Source organism: Haemaphysalis longicornis, unplaced genomic scaffold (genome assembly GCF_048455015.1).
Source record: "Haemaphysalis longicornis isolate Haplotype H1 unplaced genomic scaffold, Haemaphysalis longicornis Haplotype H1 scaffold_8, whole genome shotgun sequence".
NCBI classification, from domain to species: domain Eukaryota; kingdom Metazoa; phylum Arthropoda; class Arachnida; order Ixodida; family Ixodidae; genus Haemaphysalis; species Haemaphysalis longicornis.
In genome coordinates, this window is record NW_027526445.1 from 154,822,030 (window position 1) to 154,849,122 (window position 27,093).

Consider the following 27,093-nt stretch of genomic DNA (forward strand, 5'->3'; position numbering starts at 1 on the left):
CTCCTCTGGATGCCTGCGCACTCTGAACTCGAAGGGAGCGAGCTCGCCCATGTGCAGGTCTTCAAACCGACGCGCCAGACGAAGCATGGGTCCCCGAACCAATACAGGAATACAGGGCGATAATGGAACACTACAGAAACACCAGATGCACCATTTTTTACCAACACCACTCACTAACGCGACACCTGGCAACCATCCTTAGATCCAGACCAACACTCTACCCAACCCAGTACTCGCAGCAAGATATATCCAGACGTATACAGCCACTTGTGTCATGCCTGCACAGCCTGCGCCACAATCACACACATAATGTGGGAATACCCTCAGACCCATCCCAGCAACTCTATTAAAAACTCACAACAGTGGGAGACTGCAGTCGTCAGTCCCAGCTTAACCGCTTGACTAACCCTGGTGGAGCTCGCCGCCAGGACTGGAGACACGAAAAAATGGCTACAGCCCATGGCACAGAAACACGCCTGAAGTAGCAGCCCTCAACCCAGCACAAAAGGAGAGGCTGCCATCAGCGAAAACAATTTGCTGATCGCCGATGCTGAAAATTTTTCAGGCAAAATAGTCTTTTCTCTCGCTCTCTAACAACGACAGTTTGTGTTTTCATGCCAACAAAGTCTACCACAGCTGTCATATTCTTTACACACCAAAGCAACACCTGGGCTGCAAGGCAGAGGGCTCAGGATTAATTTTGACCTCCTGGGAACATTTAACGCGTGCCAAAATCTCAACACACGGGCATTTCCATCCTCAAACAAGAACAACTGCTTCTAACAGAACCAGCTTTCATTGCTACACCAGCAGAAAACCCACAACATCTACTGTTTTAATTGCTAAGCCCTTGTACAAGAATAGCACACCAATGGAATCTACCACCAAGATCTTCCCGGCTGAATTGTTAACCACTTCTGAAAAAGCAATATTAGATGTAAATTCTTCTGGTTCAAAACATATTTCTGTATCGCACCAGAAGAGCTTACATCTACCGTTTTAAATGCTGTGCGATCTGGCAAAAGAATCACAAGGGCTTTTGTTGTCACGACAGAATCTACCAACAGGAGCGTACGTTTTAATCGCTAACAATTCCATGAAAAAAATCATGCCATATCCACGGAATGAATGATGATAAGTGGGGCGAAGCTCGAGAGGGGGAGATCATCGGTAACCGTAACTCTCCCGTGAAAGTTCGCCCATTACATCATTAAGAAAGACGTACATTGTACAAATCAACTTTTATTTTCGGAGTCAATGCTCCCAGGCCCAGACCTGGTGAAAGACCCCGCGCCATCGAGGACTACCCCGCACCTCCACCACAATTTATCACGTAGGATGGGACACAACGGTAAAGAAAGAACTTTTATTTAGGGCGAACTTGTGCCCGAACAAGACGAGAGGAAACGAGCAACGGTCCTTGCGTCTCGTTCGATCTCCGAGAACGACTGCCTGCGTTCGTGGCGTGATCTCTTGCGTGATCTCCCCCTCGCAGTGCACGTGCGCTCGCGCCTCCGTTGGCGAACACAGACAAACTCGCGCTCCCGGTGCCGAGTTTGCGCTGCCGGTTGCAGCCGGTTCTTGCGCGTGCAACGCGGCCCACTTTGCGACATCTCCGAAAGCATGCGGCGGTCACGTACCACGAGACACAAGGGATGGACAGACCCATGGCTTTAGGAGCTTCGCCCCTAAAATTATTTCATTGTCGCACCAGGAGGACCTCCAACATCAACCGTTTTAATCTCTAAGCACTTGTACAAGAATCGCAAGATTTTCTGCTGGTGCACCAACAGATTCTAACAACAGGGGCGCACATTTTAATCGCTAACCACTCCAACAAGAACAATGAGCGGTTGTCACTTCACGACCCAGGTTGCAGCTTGCGGTTGACCCCGACTGGGGCTTGCGGAAACAGCTTCCTGCATCACACCAGAAGAGCTTACAAAACACCTACCATTCTAAATGCTGGGTGATTCTTGCAAAAGAATCACAAGAGCTTTTGTTGTCACGACAACAGAATCTGCCAACAGGAGTGCACGTCTTAATTGCTAACAATTCCACGAAGAAAGACGACAGCTGCTTCTAATAAAAGCAGCTTTCATTGTCACACCAGGAGGACCTACAACATCAACCGTTTTAATCTCTAAGCACTTTTACAAGAATCGCTAGATTTTTTGCTGTTGCGCCAACAGATTCTACCAACAGGGAAACACATTTTAATCGCTAACCACTCCAACAAGAACGACGACCGGTTGTCACTTCAAGACCCCGACTGCGGCTTGCGGATGACGTGTGCGCAGTCATATTTCCCGCGCACCACCTTGAGCTTGAGCCCCGGCACGTCCTTTGTCCGTGACTTGTACACCAGCACCACACTATGCTCCTGCAGATTGTGCCCTACCCCCGGCACGTAGGCAGCCGCCTCCTTGCCGTTGGAGAGCCGCACCAGCACACACTTGCGATTGGCCGAGTTGGGCTTCTTGGGCTTCTTGATCAGCGTCTTGATGACGACGCCCTTCATGAAGGGACGGCTGTCGAGCGGGTGGCGTCGCTTGTGCCGGGGCGGCGGCATACCGCCGGCGTGGACCTTTTCGAGGATCGGGTCGTAGATGAGGCCGTCGCGCGGCGGCGCGCCTTTGTGCTTGACGAAGAACCTGTGGCGTACGGCCTGGACCGTAGGGGGAGCGCCAGCAGTTCGGTGGAGGACGTTCGCAAGCAGCGTCGCTGTGCCGACCGACGGAAGAGAACTTGTCGGCAGTCTAGAGTGCGGTGAATGTGGACTGGATGCCTGCCATGCTGTGGAGGCACAATAGGAAATGCCTGCGTGAAAAAGAAAATGGGTTACAGTGCGGTCTGTAGCCCAGCTTTGTATGGCATGAGCAGTAGTTGCAGTATGTTGGCAAAAATTTGTGCCATTGATTAGCAAACAGAACAGAGGATGAGAAAATTAAAGCCATTCCACAAAACGTGAAAGCTGTCGGAAGTGCAGAGCAGTGATTCGTCATAATTGGCTGTAGCGCCGTTATATGATTACTGCTACCACCCAAAGCAATTAAAATTTCCCGCCTCCTTGCGCGCCCCCTGGCTGAAACAGTGCCAGCTCGTGCCGGCATTGCACTGGCACTTTTTTTTGCTTACTATCGTAAAAACCAGCCCAACGAGCATTCAGAATTAAATGAACACGGGTGCTGCCGGTTAATTACGTAAATTTTACCTCAAATGTACCTGCAGTTTTCTTTGCGCTTAACAACGGGGAGATTATGACAAGCACCAGCGGTTCACGAGTTTCGAATGGTTATGACTATTTAAACCACTTGGTTTTCGAAGCCTCTGCGGGACACCCTACAACGGGTATGCCAGGCTCTACTTGGGTCCATTATCTTGTTGTGCCACCTGATTCTGGCAGTCGCTTGACATCGACCGTTACAGCGAGCTACAACGACAAGGCGAGCCCCTAAAGTTCTCTGCACTTAAAAGTATGCACAGAGGTGACATCAAGCCAAGCCCCTAGCCAGCAGTATCATTGGATGCAGTGGCGCTGCATTTACTACACCATGAGCTCTTGACAAGCCCCATTACGACTTGTATGCGTTGTAAAAAAAAAAGGCATGCTGCAAATGCAGGGCCAAGTAGGCCGCCAAAGGAAATAGAATGGGACTGACGGCGAGAGAAGACAAACACTGGCGAACAATGAAAGGAGAAACAAGCAGCCAATGCCGCTGCTGAACCAAGCAAACGTGGCCGTTGAGATTATTAGAATGCAAAGCCAAGTTGCTCTGGTGTGCGAGTGGCATGTAAGGAACGTTGCATCATGGGATTCTAAAGCCGGAACAAGGTGTGCACATCGGCCAAGCCTCAAGTTTGCATTTTATATTAAAATTAGTATTCTTGGCCCACTTAACAAAGGTTTTGATCTGTTGGCAACTTCTTATGCTCCTTTCCTTTGCACCTCGCTACGTTTGGCAGGGTTGGCGTCAAATTGAAACCAGCCCAGCAACGAAGAAAAACAGCAACCTGACGGGCTGCGCTTTCTTTTGTGAAGCCTCGACGCGTAGAAAGGAGGGGTAAAACGCAACGGCACCGTACATGAGGTCCACCCGGCTTCGACGCTCCCTGATGGCGTACGAGCCAGCGCAACACCTCTTCTGGTGCTTCGGGGAAGGCAAGCTCCACTAACGAATTGCCATTGCAAAGTGACATTATAGCGCCTAAAGATTTACGACAGTACGCCGAGGAGGCAGTTTGCAAGTTCACCCTCATAAATCCCTCGACTGTACACTAACAAGCTATACAGGCGCACTGAACTGTGCTGCCTGGGAACATTGGCATAAAAAGGCGCCGTTGAAGTGAGGCGAAATTGCGGGATGAGTGCAGTTAAAGAATGCTACGTTGTCTGAAATTGGCTAGGCTCCCGTTCGCGCTAGTTCAGATGCCGTCCGAGCTCATCCGAACAAGTATAAAAAACATTGGTCGGCTTGTTCGGTTTATTCGTCAGAACAAAATATATGGCGTTAAGTGAAGCAGTAAGTGCAGCTTGCGGGGAAGAACTGACTCCGGGCGCTCATGATTCTCTTGTACCGATTAGCCACAACATTGAATGTCTGTGGTGCTTTCCTTGCAGATGTGGAGATTTTCAATTGTTCACACGAAGTGGCACAATCTTGGAAAGTCGTGTAATCTGTCGTATAAGAGAATTTGTAAGGACAGCGCACTGAATGAGCCTTGAACATAGGATGACGGTGGCCGAGTTGGCGAGGATGAGCTCCGAGAGTGCACTTACTTCTCGACGGTTTAGTCGCGTTGAGAGTCATCCGCGCAAACGCATTTCCGAGGCCTCTTAGGCAGTTCATTATAACAAAACTACAGGTTAAACAATGCAAGCGAAACTGAAAACAGCGGTCACGCCGTCCGACATGTGCCCGACGACGAGCCACAAACCAGCGCAGCACCGTGAAAATAGCGATGGGTTGAATACATATTTATTTTGTAGGTGTGAACGTTGATGATGATGATGATAGCAGAGGTCCCCTTGCCGTCAACTCAACGCGGGGAGTGCTGGCTCTCCTTCCTCTTTTTTTTTTTTTTTTTTGGCCGGGGGGGGGGGGGGAGGAGCTGGATTTTCTGAATATACATGCGAATGTTAGTCGGCTGGAAATGCCAATTCACTGTAGTGCCGGCGCTGCTGCAGAACTCCGGGCCCGCACTGCATTTACCAACCTTCGTTCAAGAAATGGTGAGTAAATAAACAAAAAACAAAACTACGTGTCTACAACTGACACAACCTACACGTGCCCACCCATAGAGTTTCATACAAAACTCTATGTGCCCACCCATTCGAACTCGAAAAGATGAGACTGCTGTCGCAGTTACCTTATGTTAGCAAACATACATCTCATTTTCTGACAACGCTCTCCCCACAGCAGTATGGCTTCCATACTGGTCAAAGCTGTGGCGAGCTTTGCTCAGATCATCAGCTCATTAGACTCTATAGACAACTTATACCAGCAAGCTTCAATTCAACCTCAAGCTGGCCTTCAACAAATTCTCCTACACAAGCATAGGAGTGCACAGGTATCCGGTAATCCCCTGGAATAGACAAGATGCTTCTTGGTTAACTGCACACAGCTATTTGCTGGATAAGTTTCAACCTCCGTGCCTACCACGTTGGTTATCCCTCAGGGTACTTACTTGAGCCTCATCTTATTTTTCAGACATTACACGCTGTCTTTGGCCCACAACTCTTACCAAGACTTGACTTCGACAAGAATGGAATGGTGTTAGAGAAAAACAAACTTCTGCAGAACGTTTGGTGCTAGAGAAAGACAAACTTCTGCACAACGTTGCAACGTTGCAAAGTGTGGTGCGATGCACATCACCTTTTTGCCTGTACCGTCTTACTTCACCAGGTCTCTCTGATCACGGCCATATTGTCAGACGATTACTCAAGAGTATCTAGGCCACACTGTGCGGCACATTAGCAGGCACAAGCACAAGCACAAAGATCTTTAGTAACCGCAAATGTCACTAGCAAGCATTTTTTTTCAGCAGTTGACTTGAGGTGCCTGCACTATCTGCAATTGCATACCAATAACTCCTGCACACAAGTGACATCAAACTGCTCCCTCGTTCCCTTGCTCTCTTCCCTTCTTTAAACCTATGCCACGTGAAAAAACAGACAAAAAAAAAACACGCACACATCAAATTCATCTATCGAGACATGGCTCAACACTTAACACACCCCGCACCACTACCACAGGACGTGACATGGCAACGAACGGAATGTATTCACAAAGCATATTTAGTATAAACGGGATAGTAATGGCAGCTAAGGCAGCTGCGATGTCTCAGGAACAGCACACACACAAACATCAACGGCATCATAATCTCCTCCAGCCAATGGGTCGGCATATCACAGAGGCGCGTACCTGTAAAGAGGTGTCGGCCACTGGTTCGATTCATAGTCACAGTAGCAAGGAGCCAAGCGGACGACCACGTGACAATATAAACCAAAGTGTCAGCAGCACACTCTGCAACTCCTTCCCCACGCTCCCAGTTGTCCTTAGTGTGCACATGCACGTTTCTCTAACACATTATCACAGAATTTTCACAGCACCAAGTTTGATAATCGTCCGCCCATTCTTGTGAAATCGCAACATTCTCATATGCTGGCATTACAGATGAACCAAGGTTCACCGAAGACGAGACATGTATGCCTATAGTGTACTTAGTTGGCACAGAATACATGGGACGTTTTAGTAGCCATATCGGCGCAAATTGTGCCCAAGTTGTTGAGAAAAGTGGTGTGTAAAAACAGTTTATTAGAACAGTGTACATGGAGCAAATAAGTGCTCTGCTTTGCAGCGAACAGTGGAATGCCACGTCCCAAGTGACGTACACTCCGTCAGGGGCGTCGGAACAGGGGGTGCAGGGGGGAGCGATGGCTCCCCCTAGAGCACAACCCCTAATCAAGGGGCACCTGAGGACTTCTGATGAGCCCCAGACAGCTCCAGCAAAGTTATGTTTACTTGAAGATGGCAAACTGGCTAAGGATCAGATGATGTTCAGTCGAAATCCCGGTGGCACTGCTCATTAATTAGACGCTACTTCTTGCCCTTACAAGAGCCTTCGAATCTGAAAAAATAGTGATTTCGATGTTGCCTGTTTTCAGCAGATACAGTAGAACACCGTTGATACGCTCTTCGTTCATGCGATTTCCCGTTTAGTACACTCTCAATTGTGAACACTAAAAATTCCTCGTAGTACGCTTCTCCCTTGCGCTTTTTTTTAAACGTATGAATTAGGTTTTACTGTACGTAGTAGAAAGGCCTTCGTATGAAGCGTCTGCCAAGCTAATATCCCCGCTCAAATATTCGGTGCCTGTGGTATAAATCAAGGAATCTATATTATATTGGCTTTGCTTTTGTATCTCACTCATACTAGCATGATAATAGCCAGCTCCACTGGACAGTATGACCAATACCTCTTACGCTAACCAGTTTGAATTACTTAGGAAACCATGTTTCCCCAAGCGGCTAGCCCCAATAGCATAATTACTTGCTCTTTAATAGGCTGTAAGCAGATATCAGCAGCGCGGCTATATATTACAAAATATAAATGCATCCGTATCATACCACTGTAATTTTTCTAATATAATGGCACACCAGACAATCATAAATACTCGTCAGACAATCATAAATACTCGTAACAAAATTAAACCAAATTATCCGTTGCACATGCACATACGCTAATAAAAAGACACATGGTTCAACCTACATGTAAACGTTAACGCATACCAAGATTTTTTTCTTCAACTAATTTGTGTATTTAATTTACTCGCTTTGTCAATATTCATCGTGTAAGCCTTCATTTGGTAGCATTTAATGTGCAGGTCTGGTAGTACGTTCGTGGTTAAGCGGCATGTATGCTCTGTAAGTATGCGTTTCTTTCGCAAAATTTTTAATTTTTTAAATTTATTTAAATGTACAGGTGCTGCCAAAATTAATTGGAACATGGTCTACTAAATTTTCACAAATTTCTTCCTCCGTAAACTGCTTGGCTGCATTGGTGTGTGTTTAAAGGAGTCCTCCCCAATAAAAACAAGCTTCCTGTAAACTGGTAATGGCTGTCATAAAGCCAGTAAGACAAATATTTCACGATATTCACAAATCCTTCTTCTGATTACTTATGCTGGCACCTATACACTGTTATTTTGCATTGATAAATAAAAAGTTACAGAATCGCGGGTTTTCCCGTTGCATTGTGTAGAAAGCACAGTTGCTGTAAAGTCACTAACAGGCCTTTTTACTGTGCTCTCCAGTATCTGTGATGCCCAGTGAATATTTGATTAGGTTTGATTTTGTTTTTTGTGTTTGCGGGTCAGCTGTGATTATTTGTGCATACTAGACATTGTAGCAGCACTTTACAGACCCTGCAGAAGTACTCAAAAAAAAAAAAAAAATCAGATTTATTAAAAAAAACAACCACATTGATGATGATGATAGGGACAAAATAGTTCCGACGCCACTGCACTCTGTGAATATCAAGACTTGACTTGAGTGTTAACAGCAATGAAGCACTACAGTGCTGGAAAGGCTCTTCCCAATAATACAAGGCTATTCTGAAAGGCAGGACATCATCAGTTCTTGGTTGAGTCGGTGAATGTTTGGTCACTGTATGCAATGCAGGTTCTTCAAAGTATTTTCCACAAATGAAAATCCGCACTTTACCCATCATTTTCACCACGACGTGGTCAGCCTCAAGAAAGTTGCACTGGCACTAGCGCCAGCTTCCTCTACAGTAAACGTAAAAATATTTATGGGATGGCATTCCAAACTTTGTTAACTGTATCACCAATTGGAAGTTTACGCACCTGTGCGCACTGTCTCGCAATGTGCCATGGGAGGGAGTGGCCCCACAGAGGAACGGGAAGACTTTTGGCCCATCCCCCATAGCTCTACCGTTTTTTCCAAGCACACAACAATAGCAAGCCTAACCAGTTTTGCTTCCCCCTTCCAGAACACTTTCCCGAGTGCGCCCTGTAAATGCTTAAAGAGATTGTACAAAAAACTGATGTGGTTCAAGCCAGCCGAGTTTTGTGCAGTAACTTCCACAGGTCACAAAATGGAAGACACGACTCAAATTGTTGAAAACATCATGCACTCCCCCACGACAACTGACAAAATGAGTGTGAAAATGCTTGCTAAACAAAAATGAGTTCTGCATGACTAGGAACAAATGCAGCATTTCCTGCGATACAGCTTCCTGTCTCCTCTTCACCCTTCATCCTCTTCGTCATCATCTTCTTCTTCTTCTTCCTGTTCCATGTAGTTTGGAGGCGACACGTCAATCCCCACTGGAAAAAGCAGAAAGAAGAAGACGTTAGCTCTGAGAAGTAATCAGCCCGCTGCGAGCTGTGGATTAAAGTAGCTGAGAGGGACAGGCTTTACACCAGAGAAACTTCTAAAACTTTATCGATCGATTGTAGGGTTTAACTCTCCGACGCTACACAGGCAATGAGACGCGCCATAGTGGAGAGCTCGGGATTAATTTTCACTACCTGAGGATCTTTAATGTGCGCCAAAATCTCGAACACACGGGCGTTTTTGCTTCTTTTCGCCTCCATCAAGAAAGCAGCCGCCGCGACCGGGAATTGAACCCGAATCCTTGTTCTCAGCAGCACAACGCCATAGCCACAGCCACCGCGGTGGGTAAGCTTCTAAAACTTCTAAGCTTGCTTGACCAAGCTGCCGGTGTTGACAGCCTTTTCGTAGAGGTGCGCCAATATTGAAAACTTCAAATACTAACTCTGGAGTACGCTAGCTCAAGGAGAACGCTGGCTGTGCAAAATTTATAAGCCAAAAATATGTTTCCTGTCAATATAACGATATGAGTGAATGATCAACAGTTATAAGTTGTTGGCTTGCACTAACGTCATAAGAGCCACTAGCATGCCGGCAAATGTATACCCTCTGTATTCAAAGTGTATTGAGGAATCCGTATTTTTTCATGCCCATGAACGTACACCAAATTTATTGTTCTGTTGCTCTGTGATCGTGTCTTAACCTATTATTTTTAATTTTTGAACCATTTTTTAAAATCAAGAACAATCTCATGAACACCCGAATGAGTTAGGTCCTGGCTGAATAGGTTTTTTTTTTCCTCTCCCGCTGTTTTAGGAGCCCTACACCTGCTAAAGCAACTATGTTGATGGGTATTCAAAAATATTTTGTTCGATCCCCATTCCCTAATTTTATGTTCACACAGCCCTTCTTTTTTGCATGTGTGCATGCTTGCATGCTTTGATGCATGCAATTTTCCTTTTTCTTCATTTTTAAGTTTGTGACAGCACCATAAACAGAACCTCTGCGGAAAACTACATGGCAAGAAAGTAGACTTGTCAAATTTGACGACACAATGCAGCTGCAAATAAAACTTTGCAGAAACTTAAAGAGATTCAAGGAATTTTAAAAAATTCCAAAACATTGCCGAGTTTTCTGTCCTGATTAGATCTCAAGATAACCAAAAATACCTTTGTATCGCTTGATAACAATAAAATAAAAACACTACTGAGCAGATATTAATATATAGGTAGAACCTAGAAGGACTGCAATGCTGAAAAAAATGTGATTTATCACACCTACTCTGCAGACTTCACAGCCAATCGAAGTTCAGTATTTGTAACAAGACAAATGACACTAAAATAACAAAAATAAAATAAAACTTTAAAGTTCAAATAAGAAAAATACTGCTGCTAACACCAGCTGCACTCTGCCCAAAGCCGAATGCAGTTGTACAATAACGGAGCTGGAGTGCCTCGCCGCTGTGTTTGCGGTTCAGAAGTCCCGCTGCTATCTCTATGGACACCCCTTCACTTTGGCCACTGACCACCCCTTCCTGTGTTGTCTTGTCGGCCTACGCGACCCTTCTGGTCGCCTTGCTCGATTGGCCTTACACTTACAAGAATATGACTATACTGTCTCGTACAAGAATGGGCCATACTGATGCGGACCGCCTGCCCTGGTTGCCTATTCCGGTGACTTCAAACGACGATGACAACACTGACGACTGCTGTGTCTGCGACAGGCCAGTCGTAAAGCGGGAATGGGGGCTGGTCAGCAGTCAGCCGGTAACATGCACGTTCTCGCTTCCTCCTCTTCTTGCCAGTCAACGACACAATTCACTGTTCCCTCGTACGTACACTATACAGGTGATTGGTCAATCACATTGCTTGTAGCTTGTACTGCAACAATACACTTGTAGGGTTGCATGCCTCATACATTTAGGTTTACTTTTTGAGGAAAATTGTAAGCTTTGCAGTTCTAGGTCCAGAGCTAATTGCACAGAGCACATGCAAGCTGGCCAAAAACACTGTTTTGAGAAAATAAGAAAAGTTCAGCAATCTGTAGGGAAAAATAGGTCATTTTGAGAACTTTATAGTACAACACTGAATTAAAAATGGTAAGTATTCATGACATAACTGTAATATTTTGAAAGTGAACTGTTTTATTTTGCAACCATCTTCCTTAAAGCTCACATTATAAACACCGAATTTACTTTTTGGCAATTTTTGTTCAGTTTGAAGGCCAGTGTCCTCCTCAAACAAGAGGACGTCATGCCTTCCTCTCGCTGCACAACTGAGATTAAGCCAGGGTGCGAACGAACAGAACAAGGCAATGCAAATCAATTTTTCTTACGGTGCAAGGCGTCTGGGACTCGCAAGTCGATGTCTTCCATGCTCACAAACTCATCCTCCTGGCTGAAGCCTGCAGGGCCAGACTCCTAAGGGAAAGAAAAGGCAAGCACAGACGTTTGAAAGCTCTTTACAAGTTTCTGGGATAAACGGGATAAGTTAAGAAAAACATTTGCTGGCGAAAGTGCCATAATGACTCATTTCTAAGCACTCCCTTTTTTTCACCATCGCAATGCGCAAAGTGATAGGGTGCTTAGATTTAAAATTACACCACCACCCCCTGCCACTTTTTTTCACAACCGTATTTCGACGAGACGGTCATGCAGAATAATGTTTCATTTGGCGAACATTCAAAAGAAACATAAGTACAGACAGTGAAAACCCACCGCTTACGTATGACACTTAGTCATCCTCACTACCATTCGAGTCCGCTGTGCTGCTTGGACCACCGCTTTCAGTATTCCCCAGCAGGTCATGTTTTGTTCCGTTAAGTGGTTTTGAAGTGAAAACGCCAACTCAGACCCGTTCAACTCAACTCCACCTTGTGATGGTTGCTTAAAAAAGCGGGTGCTTAGATTCGCAAGAAACTTTTTCTTTTTTCCAAAATCCCCCCCCAAAGTAGGGGAGAGCGCTTAGAATAGCAAAAATAGGGTATTACAAATTCACGTTTTTAAGCACCTGAAACATGGGAAGTGCTGGACTTGGGGACTACCAGTCAAGCACTGCTGTTTTCCTTGCCGTTTTCAGTAAGCGTGTCAAGACTCCTCATTTGTGAGCGGGCATGTGCCCCAGCTACTAAATAAAACAAACCATACAAATGGAAAAGTTTGCACCATTGGTGGCAAGCCACGAGTTTTGGCCAATGGTGAGCCTTGATTTGGCACGTGGACATGCCTAGGTGTACGGATTAATTGGATAAAAAATGCAAAGCGTTTCTGGGTTTTACTAACGAAGGAAGTAGATGTGTTTTACGCAGTATCTTTATGTTGAATAATTGGTTTTAATTTTATCTTAAGCTGAGTGTCCAAGTTACTAACGATTAGACAGGGCTCAGGCTGTGTTTGAACTGAATACATGTCGTTTAATTCTTTTTCCACCGCATCTATTGGCATAGTTAGTCAGCTAACGATAGGCTGAAGGGCCAATTTCAAACCTCCCTTGGCACTTTCAGGCATGTTTGTGCCAACCGTTTTGTAGCATCAGCTTAATGATGGTACTTTGATCTTCTGCATAGATCTTGTGAGCAGTTGTAGAAAGAGGTAATTTGCAAACGTAACGATTCAGCTGCATTTGGTTCTGGTTTCTGAGATAACAACGACATGCGCGACTTTGTGGGTGATAGCCAAGCAGACTTAACAGCCTCGAGAGTGACGGTGACACGACCCAGCCCGGAACATCAGCAGCAGCTGACCAGTCAGTTTAGCTTTCATCGTTTGCCTGATTTTGCATGCCTCTGCGGCCGGTTCGGCTGTTTCAGCGATGTCACACCCACTAGCCATCTATGGTATAAATAGCTTAGTTTGGGCACGATGAACTGTTTGCTAAGGGGCGTGTAAAGAGTTTGCATATTCAACAATTGGTTTGAAAATTTTTGACGCATATATGGTATAAAATTATCTTTGCAACTTTCTGTCAAAGTTTGACTATGAATTTGTAGCTGGAAATTGGGATTATGTATCAAATCTGTTAATTCATGCTGAGAATCGCACATTTCCGTGGGATCATTCTGACACCTAACGGTACATTTTTCACTCGATACTACTTGCACAAACATTTTTCTCTGAAGCCCACAAAACAGGGGGTGGGGGGAATAGTTATTCGAGCAAATAACAATGGCAGAATAAATACTTCGGGCAAAGCAGGTGCAGGTAACAGGAGATTTCAATGGTAACTGAAAACTTTTAAGTGTTGGCTTTCTGGCCAAGAATTACAGTTGACTGTATATTCACTAGTCTGCACTTGGATATCCCCCTGCCCTCTTTCAAAGGACCCTGCAACACTTTTTTCAACTTTTTTCTAAATCTTAGATGCTCTCAGAACACAGTCAACGAACATATCCAGTACTTAGAATAGTGGGTCATGAAGTACCTCAGCCAGAAATTTTCGCTCCATGCCTATCAGATAGCTTGGAAACATGCTCAAAATGTTCTTCTCTCTTTCCCAGTCTTGGTGTGTTTCGAGCGCTCGAGTTACGCCATTACAGCGATGTAGGAGTTATTGGTCCACTTCCTTTGAGTTGAAGCAATAAAAGCATTTGACAGCCACTTAAACTGTGGGCTTTCGCACTGAGAATACTTGCACCAGACTACGAACTAAATTACGTACGTCCATTCTCGGAGGCGGGATACGATGCCTCAGTGGAGGACCTTCCAGCATCCACCAAGTATCCATGAATGGGCAATTTTAATTGCGTGCTTTCTCCCACCACCTCTAAGCCACCACCTCTCCCACCACCTTTTAAGCCCCAAATGGTCTTTCTGCCTGGTCCAGTCACATTGCAACCAGCCGCTAATTACTTTGCTGCAAAGTTTCTCCCACAATGACATTTTTTTACTTTGAATTTCTGTAGATTGCAGATTACAGTGCCTGAAGCTAAAAGGCACTGAAAATATGGTAAAGTTTATAAAAATTTTCCCATTACTATAAAAGAGAAAAAATGAAAACCATTTTTACATTAGCCTTATATGTGATTTTATGCGTCTGATTTGTAAAATGACATTTTACGCTAATGCAGTTGAGGTCGATCTTCAGGGACATGTCTCAAACGAGAAGCAAGGTCCTAGTTTATTATCACACGTGCTAGCTTCATTGAATACTTGCCTCCGAATCCGGAACATAACCATGTACCTTAAACCAGCAATTAAAAACTAATTAACAAACTGTAGCTAATTATGCCATTTAACTGATTTTTTGGTGTTCCATGATGGATGATGAGACGCAAGATCATGCAAGAAGAGGGATGTATCTAATTTCTGCCTGTGTTTAGCAAATGACTAGTGCAGTCCAAAAACAAACAATTTGTACACAAAACACTGCAAATGAAAATGCATCCATCCACCTCAACACAAAAATGACTTTTTGTTTTTTTTTCCCTATCATTTGGGACATCGCCACACTAAGCCGCAATTGTAGAATGATGCAAGAATAAGTGCCCTTGCATCATGCTGAGGTTGACTTACCGATTTGTCACCACTCGCTTCGGCAATACCATCCTGCGACTGGGAGAAACGAAAAAAGAGTTCACAATTAAAGACGTAAAAACACATACACTTAAGGAGACACAAAATATCTCTGCAATTTGTCATTTTCAACTGCTCTAGGGCAGCTCCGCATTGTATACTTTAAGGGGGGACTACCTGTTAATGGGACTTACTACTCATAACCCAAGCGCTTAAAAACCATCGTGCAGCAATATGAAAAGCTTTACAAATACATATCAATGCTCAGAACGGACTAGTTTGCTTATTAGGTGCGGAGTACCTTAGGACCGCACAATGACCGTCAGCGTCCGTGCGCTTAGCATTTACAATCGCAAGAAATTACACAGGCACCAGCAGGATTCGAGCCTGTGTCTGGTAGACCAGACAGTTAGTGTCAGCTGTCTTACCCATTGGGCTACGACCGTGAGTCAGTACCCGAGAGTCAAACGGCTTACTCCCTCACCTGTAACGGTCAGAGTACCTTAGGACCCTCCAATGTCCGTCCGCGTCCATCCGTGCGCACACCACCATCAAGCGAAATTCGATTTGAGCCGTGAGTTGCAGTTTCATTTAGGGAATGGTCAAGGTGCAACTCACGGCTCAAATCGGAAGTCACTCGGGGCGCAACTTGGATGTCATTTCGAGTCCCCGTACTCCGCACCCTTGCCATCATCCACGGAGTGGAGATGCTGCCATTTTTTTTTAGAGATATGCCACTTCTATACTGAGCAGTAAAAAGATGTATGTGTTTTTCCAAATGTCTCCATTGCTATTAGGTTATACCTAACCAGTCCTGTAACATACTGTGAGAGTGAGTGCTCCTTTACAAAACTGTCCTAAATTACAAGCTGCTTGCACTCCACTGTCGGTGAGAGGAGGTTGAATTCTTTAGCCACTGTGTCGATCGAAAGAGACCTGCTGAGAGACGTTTCTTATGATACCGAAATATGGGATTTTGAGAGTTTTAAAAGCCAGAAGATGCCGTTCTAAATGCTACATTTGTTCACGTTTTAGCTGAGTGCTAGTTTCTCTTCTCTGCTTGTTTCAGACCAATGTACAGCTGAAGGAAGTTGTTCGTTATTGAGATGCCTAGCTTTCTATGCCACGTGAGCATGGTGACAATGACAAAGTAAAATGGCGATGATGTTGATAAACACGAATGTGTTGGGTCATTTACAGTGTCTGGTCAACACCTGCACTTCTCAGGTACGGGATTCAAGCTTTTGTCACGTGTCAGAGTCATGCGCAGGGTTCATACAGGATTCAGACACAAGACTACAAGGATATTCAACAACTTTCAAGGCCCTGTTAAGGCATTTTCAAGGATGCAGGGGAGAACGTGTACCAACTGTTCTACTACTGTTCCGTTCACACGCAAAACATTTGCTTCTTTACGTTTCAAAAATATGACTTGGAGCAATTGGAGCAACTCCACCCTTTGGAAGTGGTCAAGTTTAGTGCCACCCACAATAAAGAGCTTTACAAAAAACATGCCATTTCGCACTTTTCAATGTTCTTAATACAGTCTCGGATAGTGAAGATTATAAATTAGTGCCTCCTGCCATTCTCTTCCCCTAAATGTCTGCGTTCATCCCCCCTTCACTGACTCTGCCTGCCATCACACGTCAAAATAAAATATTCCAACAAGGCTTAGAAGCTAGATGCATCGTGTTCCCACATTCACATTCTAAATCTTGCTTATCTGTGCTCATTTTTTACATTATTCTGGAGGGGTCAGCACCGTTCATTTTCGAAACGTAGTGGGGCGTAGCTATGGTGGGGCACAACTGATATTCAAAATAAATAGCAGGATGAACCAATGCAAAAAAAAAACAGTATTTAACATGGCAAGGCGACGTACGTTAATTTCCTCCTCATCCGATACGGGGATTTCGTTCCATACGCGCCCTTGCATAAAGCAGCCAGCCTGCACTCCCAAGTTGGCTTGAAACTGTAGAAGAATGTTTTCGATGGGGAGTGTGCAGGGCCACAATGATAAGCCATGAAAAGCAGGTCACATATCCGGGCCTCTTCTTTATTGCCCAAAGAATTCAAGGGTTTTCGTGGAGGAGTAAAAAATTCAAGGCCCTTGGAAACTAAATTCTCAATTTCAAGGGTTTTCAAGGACTTGTACGGACCCTGCAGGTGTTTGGCGACATCCAGCAATCGCTTCTTCACGCGTGAAGAGTCCGGGTGGCACCTTGAATTTGCAGTGTGGGTCAATAGAATATCATCATCATCAGCCTATCTACACCCACTGCAGGGCAAAGGCTTCTCCCATAGATCTCCAATTATCCCGTTCCTGTGCTAACTGCGACCAATGCTAATGGCCACAACCTCCCATGAATACGCCAACTAACCCTCGGCCCTCAGTCTCCAGCGGCTGTGAAGCAATAGAATATAGAGGTGCATAATGATCTGATGCGCGAGCTCAGATTGAACGCTGCATGCTCCATGCTATGCTGGATGCAAGGAGTGAAGCACCTTTCCTGGAGAATGGTCTCTACCTTGGGTGCACGTGGATTATGCGCAATAAATGCCGCATTGCCAGACACATTAAAGATCTCTCTCTCAACTTTTTTGTTCTTATTTTGTCATGAGTGATGAAGTTTGAGCCCAACGTGACTGACTTTTCTTATTGTATTGAATGTAAGCACTGACTTAAAAAAGTGAGATCACTGTATATGATTCGTCCATTTGTTTCAATGTTCAAAGGTGGCAACTGAACATACAGGCATGAACAAATGAAATGTGAACATGAAATCATGAACTAGAACATGCAAAAATAAAGAATATTTTTCGTGGAGGTCCAATAATGGCGCACTGCTGGTATATTTGGAAAGCCACATTTCCTGACTTTAGGCTACGTGCCAGTTTGATTTGCAGAGAAACAAATTGTACTATTTGTGTTTTGGTTCACATTTTCATGATCACACTTATTTTGTGTATGGCTGTACATACATTTTGCTCAATTTGATGTGTTTATAACTTGACGCTTAAATGCTTAAAGGAGCACTGACACCAATTTTCGGCGTTAATATTATTGCACAGTTCGCTTCCCTTACTCAACAGAATACCCTGGCTGAAATATGAGTGGCCTGCGACGCGAAGAACATGGTTCAATTGGATCTCATTTTATCGCGCCAACGGAGCAGCGCGCGGAGCGGCACTCAGCAAATGGACATCAGCGTGACATCACCCCGTGAAGCCAAAAGAAGTGACGCGACAGCACTCATCAAAAACTCGTGATGTCACTTCACGCGCGTGGGCGCAACACCCTCTCAAGCGGGCGCCGGTGACGTCCGCACAAAGCGGTGAGGTCAGGCCGGGATTCTGTCATATGCGCCGTTCGGGATGAAAGCGCGGGAATTTGAAACAAACGATTTTCAGGCCGTTCAATGTAATTAACTATCGCGCGCTGAAGTTTTGAAGTGCTGTTTCAGGTTCGCCAGACCATCAAGCATCGATAAAAGCAATAAAAGTGTAACATAATATTTTCGTGTCAGTGCTCCTTTAATAAAATATTCCTTCTTTTGAATAAAGCTGCCTTCTGTTCTTAGGCCTGTGCTACATGCAGATGTGGCACTGCAATCAATTGCGAAGTTGTGATGCACCGACGAATAAAACAAACCAATGTCTACGTCAAATAACATTGCAAATAAATCCAAGAAATCAGTTCCCCAAGAGCATAAAAGCTATATTTTGTCACTCATCTGAAAGCGCAACTCGTGGGCTTCGAAAAATTAAGCGCCTTAAAGGGACCCTGCAACACTCTTTGAGCAGTGCAAGAAAACCTGCGCAACGTTTAGATTACACTGCCAGGAATACCTGAGCCAAATATTACTCGTGCACGTGAAGTGGTGAGCACGCAAATCGATGTGAAAGACGCGGAAAAACCAACCGCTCTCTCTTCAGTTGTCCTCATTATGCAACCCCTGGCATGGCCTAAGGGACGTCACATAGGCCATGGCTGCCCGATCGGCTGTCACTGGTCAACTTCTCGGCTAGATTCTCCCATTTCCGTCCTCGTCATCGCTGTGTACGAACCTCTTCTATGCCTGAACCTGTAGGCACAGTTTTGCCGTTTCTTTTGTGTTTTGAGTGCGCGCGGAGTTTGAGTGATGAGCTCAATACTTCCCTTTCAACGGGACCACTCGACTACAAACGTTTATTGCTTCAAAAACGCCCTACCAGCCCGAGCGCACACTTGCGAGCAGGCGCCCATGCCTGCTTTTTTGTGGCACCAGACCGGAAATAGGCTCCTCCGCGTTGCGGAGAACATGAGAAAACTACCCGGCATGTGATATATCGAAGGCTGCAGATGAGAACGCCGCGAGCCACCCCCCTCTCCGGGAGAGAGCGCACAGCTTTCGTCGCGTTGTCCGCGGTCGAGTTGAGAGGTAACGATTATGCGCGATTTCTCATCACGCGTAGTTTCGTTAATTGTGAACGGATTTTCATAATTCTTGCGGGAGGAGATTTCTGTAACAATAGACTTTATCCCAAAATACATTACTAGTAGTCGATGGCAAGTGTTGCAGGGTCCCTTTAAGCCTGCAATCATCACCACCCAACTGCCTTTCAGTAGATTGACAAACTCCTTCCAGTTCGAAGGGCGTTTGAAATTTCAGAGGTCATTCGACTGAAATGTACTTTAAAATGTTCGTGTAGCACAGGTATTACTCTTTTTTGTTCATTGTTTAGGCTCATAGTACGAAAAATTAAATAGACAAATAAAAGACGTTATTATGAATAATGTTCTTGTTTGCAACAGCAACACAACCGAATCATGTCTCTTTTTGACATTTTGGACTGTTCAGAGCTACTCCAAGCAGTTCACGATATCGTTGTTTCTCCACAGAATTTCTACTGCGATAGCAGTTTCACGTACCGCTCATGAACTGTTCTGGGCACCTGTCGCTGTGGTGCAAACGCTCCAGCCAACATTACACTACAGACTAGTCGGGCGCTCTTAGCATGCCACAAGATGCTTTTTTTATTGCGATAGTATACCCTATGGGACAAGATACTCCGTGTACAGTTTAAAATAATCACAACTGAACGCCTCTATACAGAGGCTTCGGCGTTAAAAGCCGAATAGTTACTTGCAACAAGCGCGCGAGCAGGGACGGTGTTCTCGTGTTTTGTCCATTCTGTGTCCGTTTCAAAAGTGTCCCTTTTGAGCAAGCCCTGATTGGCTAAAAGCGAAGCGACGCCATGCAACCCATGCAAGCACGGCGGAGCTACTGCGTTGAGCCGCGGCTTCTCGGAGCAGACGATTTTTCGTCGCCTTGTTGTTGGTTCGCTGGCGGTACAATAAACCCAAAATATACAGGTTTAGTCGCTTAAAATGTGTTTGTTAGAAGAGTTTCACAAAAGTCAACCCAAAGCCCGCCTACAACTGGAAGTACGTCACAAGAAAACGGACGCAAAACGGACAAACACGAGAACGCCGCCCCAGCGCAACAACCACGTGTGTTGCTCCACGTTATTTTGACGGTATACGCTCGGCGACGTTTCTGGTTCGTTCGTTTCCAAGCAACTTTAAAAGAGCTCAAAATTGATAGTGTCAGAGTGCTAAAGCAGTAGAAAGACCCCGAATCCGCAGGGAAATGATAAACTTTCGAAGACATTTCCCTAATTTTCTCAAAGACCAACCTAGCAAGCTCGTACCGGAGGACCGGAGTAGCCAACGCGCGCACCGCAGCACTCACCGACGAGCCCTTTTTTCCTTCGGCAATCTGCTGTTCGCGGATGGCCATCTTTATATTCATTTCTTCAACTTTCAGCTTGTTCAGATGCTCGGTAAAAACGTCCAACATAGACAGAATTAACTGTTCCTCTTCCCGGAGGTATTGCATAAACTTTAACTCTGCCATGACGCTCACGAAGCACGAGATTGGATTGGATTGGATCTGTAGCTATCACATGCAATCCCTTGCCACCCCCCCCCCCCGCCTCCCCCTTTCCCGGGAAAATCCGTGTCAGCTGGTTCTGTCTTTTCAAAGGGGCCGTGAAAAGAAAATGAAGTCGGCTTTTTTTATTTTTTATCTTCTCGGCATTCCTCAAAGATACTAAATCCGAAGTAATTCAGGAGAACGCAACTGTTCCTACAATTTACAATAAGGGTTTGAAATTTGCATTTTAGGCGCACCTCCTCTACCGACGATGCGGCACTTTTGGCTGAGAGCGTAAACAACCACTGACGTCACATTAAGAAGAAAACAATCTGCGACTTAGTTGCGCAGTTTAGTTTACATTGAAACAATAAGACACAGTCAATCAAAATAATTTACTATTTATTTATTGGGTAGCACAGTGTGTAAAAGTGTTGACTTGGGTGGTCTGGTTGTTGGCTGCTCTCGCACGCTTTTTTCGCTGGATGTGCTCACGCCCGATCATCAGTGCCTGGCTGGTTTGGCCGAGTCTGCGCTCCTCTCCGTGGAACGGTGGAACTTCACAGCCCACAATGCCGACAACGTGCATCGTGAAAGCGTGTGTCACAAAGTACGGGTCGTCTAGTGACGTTCGCTTCCATAAGCTGCCCACTGACCCGCGCCGTAGGTCTTTGTGGCTCGAGGCAATTGATCGCAGTCGTGCTGACATCGGCGGGTATTTTGGCTATATATGCTCAGAGCACTTCCGCCCGGAGGACTACGAGACAAATCCTCAAGTGCGTAGAAGCCTCGGTTTGGACGTCAAGCGTTTACGTCTCAAAGGCGACGTCGTGCCGACGCAAAATCTTCGGTTCGGTGGCCCACAGAGAAAGCGAAGGGCAGTTGAGGTAAGCGATCGGACGCGCATTGTGTGATGTGCATCCGCTTCAGTTGTACACTATCTCTGTTGTAGAACGAGGTCGAATCTCCGTACGTGGTTGTCGACAACGCTTGGCGCACAGCAGACGGTTGGACGCAGACGACCAATAAAGCGGCCACTGCTTCCTGCCAGACTAATGGTGGCCGCAACGTTAAAACACGCAGTAGGTGTTCTTTCCTTACATGAATGCATTAGTGCATGCATGCGTGTGTGTGCGTGCGTGTGTGTGAGTGCGCGTGCGTGCGTGTGAGTGAGTGACTTTTGCATGCAAGCTCCCGGTTCAAATACCAGTTATTCTGGGCCTCTTATTTTTTTTACAAAGGCTACCTTTTTCTGATTTCTTTCTTTTTTAAAGACCATAAGTCTTTCTTGGGGTACTTGCTATTGAAAGCTGAAATTTTGGTCTGTCTGTATGTTTGTATCTCGATTCAGCCGCCCAGCCAAAGTAAAACTTGTCGAACAAGGCATTTATATACCCCCAACTATTCCTAGATCTGGTGCCAGTATACTTGTCAACATTGTTGAACAAAAACAAAACATATATCTGAGGCACAAAATCAATTGCATAAGTGATGTTTGCACTGTTCCTTTAATAAAAAATACAGATAATACGTTAATAACAAAATACATGAATGCGTGATTTTTGCGATAGCAAATGAAATACTACATCCACTGTGGGAAAAAAATATCACAGCGTCGCCTGCTGTCGCCTGTGCCACTGAAGCTCCTGGCGGCATTCCAAGTTGTGCAGCAGTAATGAAAGATTCCAGTGGATGGTGTGTGGACCGTGTGTGGAGAAGGGCCTCATAGTGAAGCAGTGAAACGTGGTGAACTTGAAGGGATTTACTTGGCAGGGGCACCAGACAGCTATCGTCTTGAAACGATGTATGCAACGAAGTGAGTAGATTTCGTGGGCAATTTTTTTCACAGCGGCCACTTGTTTAATTTGTTACAGTTTGTTATCATGACTTCTCAGCCTTATCATGACTTCTCTTAGCTGGAGTGGAGTAATATGTTTTAGGCGGCTTTTGGCACAGGGTGTCTAAAGCACTGCTCTGTACTTTGGGGACTCCCGTTTTCAAACAATCATGACTTATTGCGCTTATATGCAGTACTTTCAATTGAGAAACTGAGGTTGGGTGGCACCGTTTAAATCGCTGTCGATACAGTGTGCATAAAAACAGTTTACAATTTGGAAAATAAGGGAGTCGTGCATATATCCATGCAGGTAAGATTGCATGACATGCGTGTAGCCTCATTAGCAACAACAACAACAAAAAAAACTGAGTTGGTGGAGATGAAAAATAAAAATGCCGATGTGTCGAGATTGTGGTGCATGTTCGTTATCCTCACGTGGTCTTTATTCATCCGCAGCTCTCCACAACGGCGATCTCATAGCCCAAAATCTATAGCTTCAGTGTGTTAAACCCTTCATTTTTGAAAACTTCGTACCGAGCTACTAGTTAGCAGAGCTCTTTTTTTTTCTTTTTCCAGTATGTATAGGTGGGTTTCGACACGTCTTGTTTTGGTCAGCATTAGTGAATGTGGAGGCTATCTCATAACGGTGCATACATTGTTAGCTTCCCAAAGTGAATAGCCCTGTACCATGTATACTGACGTGATCGTTTAGCTACCCCGTACAGCAAAGCAAATGGACTTACAAAGAACTTTTCAGAGAGCATATACCATCAATGCAGCGGTCAATCAACTGTTTTCCCAAACAAATAATTTTTTTACAAGTAAACACCACGTGATATAGAAACTCGAGTGCATTGATCGTAGTGAATGTGTCAGGGGAATAATTGAAATAAAGTGAAAAAAAAGTGCGTTAACTCTATTATGGCAGGTTTCATTGTCTGCTTATTGGCTTACAGATACACAGGTGAATTTCAACGCCCGTGTCGAAGACGTCCATTCATGTCCGAACCGACCGAGGTCCGTGGTTGACCTCATGGGTCAACCTCATGGTCAAGGTTGACCCAGGTTGATCTCACTGCACCATTATTGCCTCCAACCGGTCATGGTGCCTCACCACTTCTGTTGGCCACATGGGGCACCGGTTGGTCACCATCGCCCATCTCACCTGGCCTCAAGTCTCCGCACTATGCGTCTACACCTGTGGCATCTGATGCCTTGGGCCCTGACGAAGACCCTGACCACTTCCCCGCATTCCACGAGAGCTTTTAGGGTAATATTTGGTGCATAGTGTGCTACCTGGGCAGTAGAATTCTCCCTGTTTGCGAACATCATGATATAAGAGCATGCAGAAAGCACATTGAACAGGAAACCAGTCAAAGAGGTATAGTGGTGGTTGGCACCCTAGCAAAAATTCTGATACAAATTCTAATACACGTATATGCTTATTGCCACTAATAGACCTATCAGTCTGTATTAGTCTATTAGGTCTATCAGTTTGTATCAGCCTATTAGTCCTATCAGTCTGTATTAGTCTATTAGGTCTATTAGTCTGTATTAGTCTATTAGGTCTATCAGTGTGTATTAGTCTGGTAGGTCTATCAGACTGTATTAGTCTGATAGGTCTACCAGAGTGTACTAGTTCTATCAGAACCAGCGCAAGTTCGAACAAAGCAATGAAACATGGCAACACATTTTATTATCAGGGTACACAGGCAAATTCCTCTGGCTGACAGAAATCTGGCTGAATATAATGTTACATCAGTTCGTAACCTGATTAAGAACGAATGAATAAATTGCAATGCGAATCCACAAAATAGCTACAGCATGCAATCAGAAAAGCTCGTCAAACCTGTACGGTCCAGCCGTAGGTACATATCGAGCGCATTAATGGCCGATTGAACACCATTCCCATTTCGATGCAACTTTAAAACGGCATTCACCCTTCCGCAAAACGCGATTCGAATGGAGTCTCTTCTTCGTGAGGCATTGCGTTGAGAATGAACAAAGGAGTCCGAAGCGGCGAGGTGACGGGTCAAAGATGGGTCGGGCGGCGGCCCGGATCACATTTGTCAATGTTCGGCGGGCGCTAGACACATCGCCAACACTTCTGGATGACGTGATGCACACGCTTTCTTCGATGTCAGGCGTTCGATGTCAGCATAGCAGACAGAGCAAAGATGTCCGGAGCCGCGAGGTGACGGGTCCATGATGGATCGCGCTGCGGCCTGGTTCATACTTGCCAAAGTTAAACGGGCGTTAGACACATCTCCAACACTTCTAGATGACGCGATGCACACGCGTCTGATGTGAAATAACGCTAGAAGCCGCTTCCTTCTAACCGTCTTCTTCCCGAACGTACACACACGCCAGCCGCACTTTGATACCGTCGCCATCTTGGCTACCCAACGTGTTCAGTTAGTCATGCCTCCCCAACCGAGTGGTAAAGCCGTGAAGAAGGCGGGCAAGGCACAGAAGAACGTGCGCGCCACGGACAAGAAGAAGAAGAAGCGCCGCAGGGAAGACCATTGGCATGGCTTGGCTTGACTTCGTTGCAGTTTTTTCGGCTTAGTTAGATTTCTTGCTGCTCTTCTTGCAGCCTCGCAGGTACAGTCAGGTTAAAGTCCCATCTGCTTTAAACGCCGATCAAGGGCCTTTAGGTCAGGTTAGCGTCACTAAATAAAGGCGTAGCTTATTTAGTTACGCTAGGTCAGGTAAGGTGGCTTATCGCTGGCGCAGCACTCCCAGCTCCCATCATTAAGTAGCGCATTTTTTAGGAGCGAAAATGAAAAAAAAAGTTGACCTATTTTGCATAAGAATTTGGTTGGGGATTTACGGAGATTTGTTAGTGAACAAAACGCTTCATAATAATATACCAAATAAACATTATTGCTCAAGGGCGATCATTTCAACCTTTTTTGGCTTGTGATTTTCCAGAAAAAATAAAAATTCAGAAAATCGCACTTTGCGGGTCCATTTGTATTAGTTTTTATTAAAACCAATACGTCTCTATTAGTTCGTATTAGACTCAGGTCTATCAGATCTATTAGTATTTGTAAACTAATACAAACTAATAGGTGTATTTGTATTAGACTAATACAACTTGTATATGAAACTTATAAAACTGATACAAGTTTGTATAAGACTAATACATGTCTTATACACCTAATACAAAAATGTATAAGACTAATACAAGTTTCTATCAGAATTTTTGCTAGGGCAAGCAGCTTCTTGGCCAGACCACTAGGTGTGTGCATGTTTAAAGAATTCAAAAGGAAGCAAGCATTCAGTTAAACAGTGTTTCAAGTGGATGCTGAAACGGTTGTGTTGTGATAACGATCATTTATTTATTTGTTTATTTAAGGACATACTGCAGGCCATGGAGGCCCAAGCAGGAGGGGCATAATGTGGTAACAATATCAACCAAACGTTAATACAAACAGTAAACAGCAAAAGGCAGAAACAAGAACTGAAGTATAAAACAGTGAATGCTAGGCTCAATGTTGCAGAACTAAACGTTTGCTTCTAATGAACCAAGAGAGTTTAGACAATTTTCGGGTGTGCTGTTCTAATCATTAATTGTGCGGGGGAAAAAAGAAAATTTAAACAGATTGGTAGAAGCGAACATTGGGGTTAAGGACAGAGAATGGGAATGACAAGTACGGCGAGTAGGTTTCAAGAAAGAACTACAATCCAAAGCAAGTTTGCGGTGATAAAGTAAATACAATTTAAGGCGGGGAAACTGTCTTCTGGACTGCAAGGTTGGAATTCCGTTGTTACGCATGAGCTCGGAAACCGAATCTGTGCGATGAAATTGTGAATAAACAAACCGAATAGCAGCTCTCCTTTGGATCTTTGTGATGTTTAGTGGATGTGGTCTTTCCAGAGGCAGTTTGCCTTGAATCCGTTTTATGTTTGCTATTTGGGACTGGGCTGCGTGGTAGAAGAAACTAAACCCCATGTAGACGGGAAGCTTATAGTTTTCGAAAGCTGCCTGAAAGAGCTTTTCTAGTTGCGTCGGAGGTGCTACGCGGCATGCCAAAGTTTCTGTGCCATTATAGGAACTCTGCTGCAGGTGCAGACAGTATGCGCCAGTAATCACTGCCTTGTTTAGCAAAGCCAGCCATTGGTACGCAGGAAGCCAGCAGGCAATATGCTTATTTCTGCGGCCATCTTGTTTGCAGGAGGAAGTCCAGCAGGAAGTTTGAACACATTAACGTCTGCATGATCCCGGCTCGAACGTTCTTTAATTATCAGTGTGGATACTTGGTACCAGCAACAAACACGGTAAACAAGTATGTAAATATATAAATGTAAATGTGTAACAAAAGGTAAATATGTAAAAAAATGTGTAAACACACCAATAAGTACGGTAAGAAAACAAAATGCCGTTACAGCCGTTTCAGCAAGCAAAGTCCAGAAACAATTGTCGTTTGCTCCAGTGTGCTATTCACTCTTCTATTGCCGTTTAGA

At 44.9% G+C, this 27,093-nt stretch overlaps 2 protein-coding genes across 2 annotated transcripts; both read right to left on the reverse strand.

Moving 5' to 3' along the window:
- Window positions 1-2,120: 2,120 nt before the first annotated feature.
- Tko (30S ribosomal protein S12 technical knockout) lies at window positions 2,121-4,963 on the reverse strand. The gene is made up of 2 exons (XM_077679768.1): window positions 4,781-4,963; window positions 2,121-2,820 (listed from the first exon to the last, which is right to left on the reverse strand). Exons 1-2 carry the CDS (start codon window positions 4,848-4,850, stop codon window positions 2,261-2,263), a joined length of 630 nt encoding a protein of 209 aa, XP_077535894.1. The 5' UTR covers window positions 4,851-4,963; the 3' UTR covers window positions 2,121-2,260.
- Window positions 4,964-9,129: 4,166 nt separating this feature from the next.
- Window positions 9,130-20,809, reverse strand: LOC144150133 (uncharacterized). The gene is made up of 4 exons (XM_077681964.1): window positions 20,604-20,809; window positions 14,869-14,907; window positions 11,694-11,778; window positions 9,130-9,352 (listed from the first exon to the last, which is right to left on the reverse strand). Exons 1-4 carry the CDS (start codon window positions 20,766-20,768, stop codon window positions 9,273-9,275), a joined length of 369 nt encoding a protein of 122 aa, XP_077538090.1. The 5' UTR covers window positions 20,769-20,809; the 3' UTR covers window positions 9,130-9,272.
- Between the last annotated feature and the right edge of the window lie 6,284 nt (window positions 20,810-27,093).

What these genes read in the sequence shown, in the direction of transcription:
- LOC144150133 (XM_077681964.1), bottom strand. Translation starts at nt 20,768, where the DNA reads ATGGCAGAGTTAAAGTTTATGCAATACCTCCGGGAAGAGGAACAGTTA. An exon ending in AAGCGAGTGGTGACAAATCG is followed by an intron (nt 11,779 to 14,868) that starts GTAAGTCAACCT and finishes TCTTTCCCTTAG; the next exon opens with GAGTCTGGCCCTGCAGGCTT. An exon ending in AGTCCCAGACGCCTTGCACC is followed by an intron (nt 9,353 to 11,693) that starts GTAAGAAAAATT and finishes TGCTTTTTCCAG; the next exon opens with TGGGGATTGACGTGTCGCCT.
- Tko (XM_077679768.1), bottom strand. Translation starts at nt 4,850, where the DNA reads ATGAACTGCCTAAGAGGCCTCGGAAATGCGTTTGCGCGGATGACTCTC. An exon ending in CGCGACTAAACCGTCGAGAA is followed by an intron (nt 2,821 to 4,780) that starts GTAAGTGCACTC and finishes TTTTTCACGCAG; the next exon opens with GCATTTCCTATTGTGCCTCC.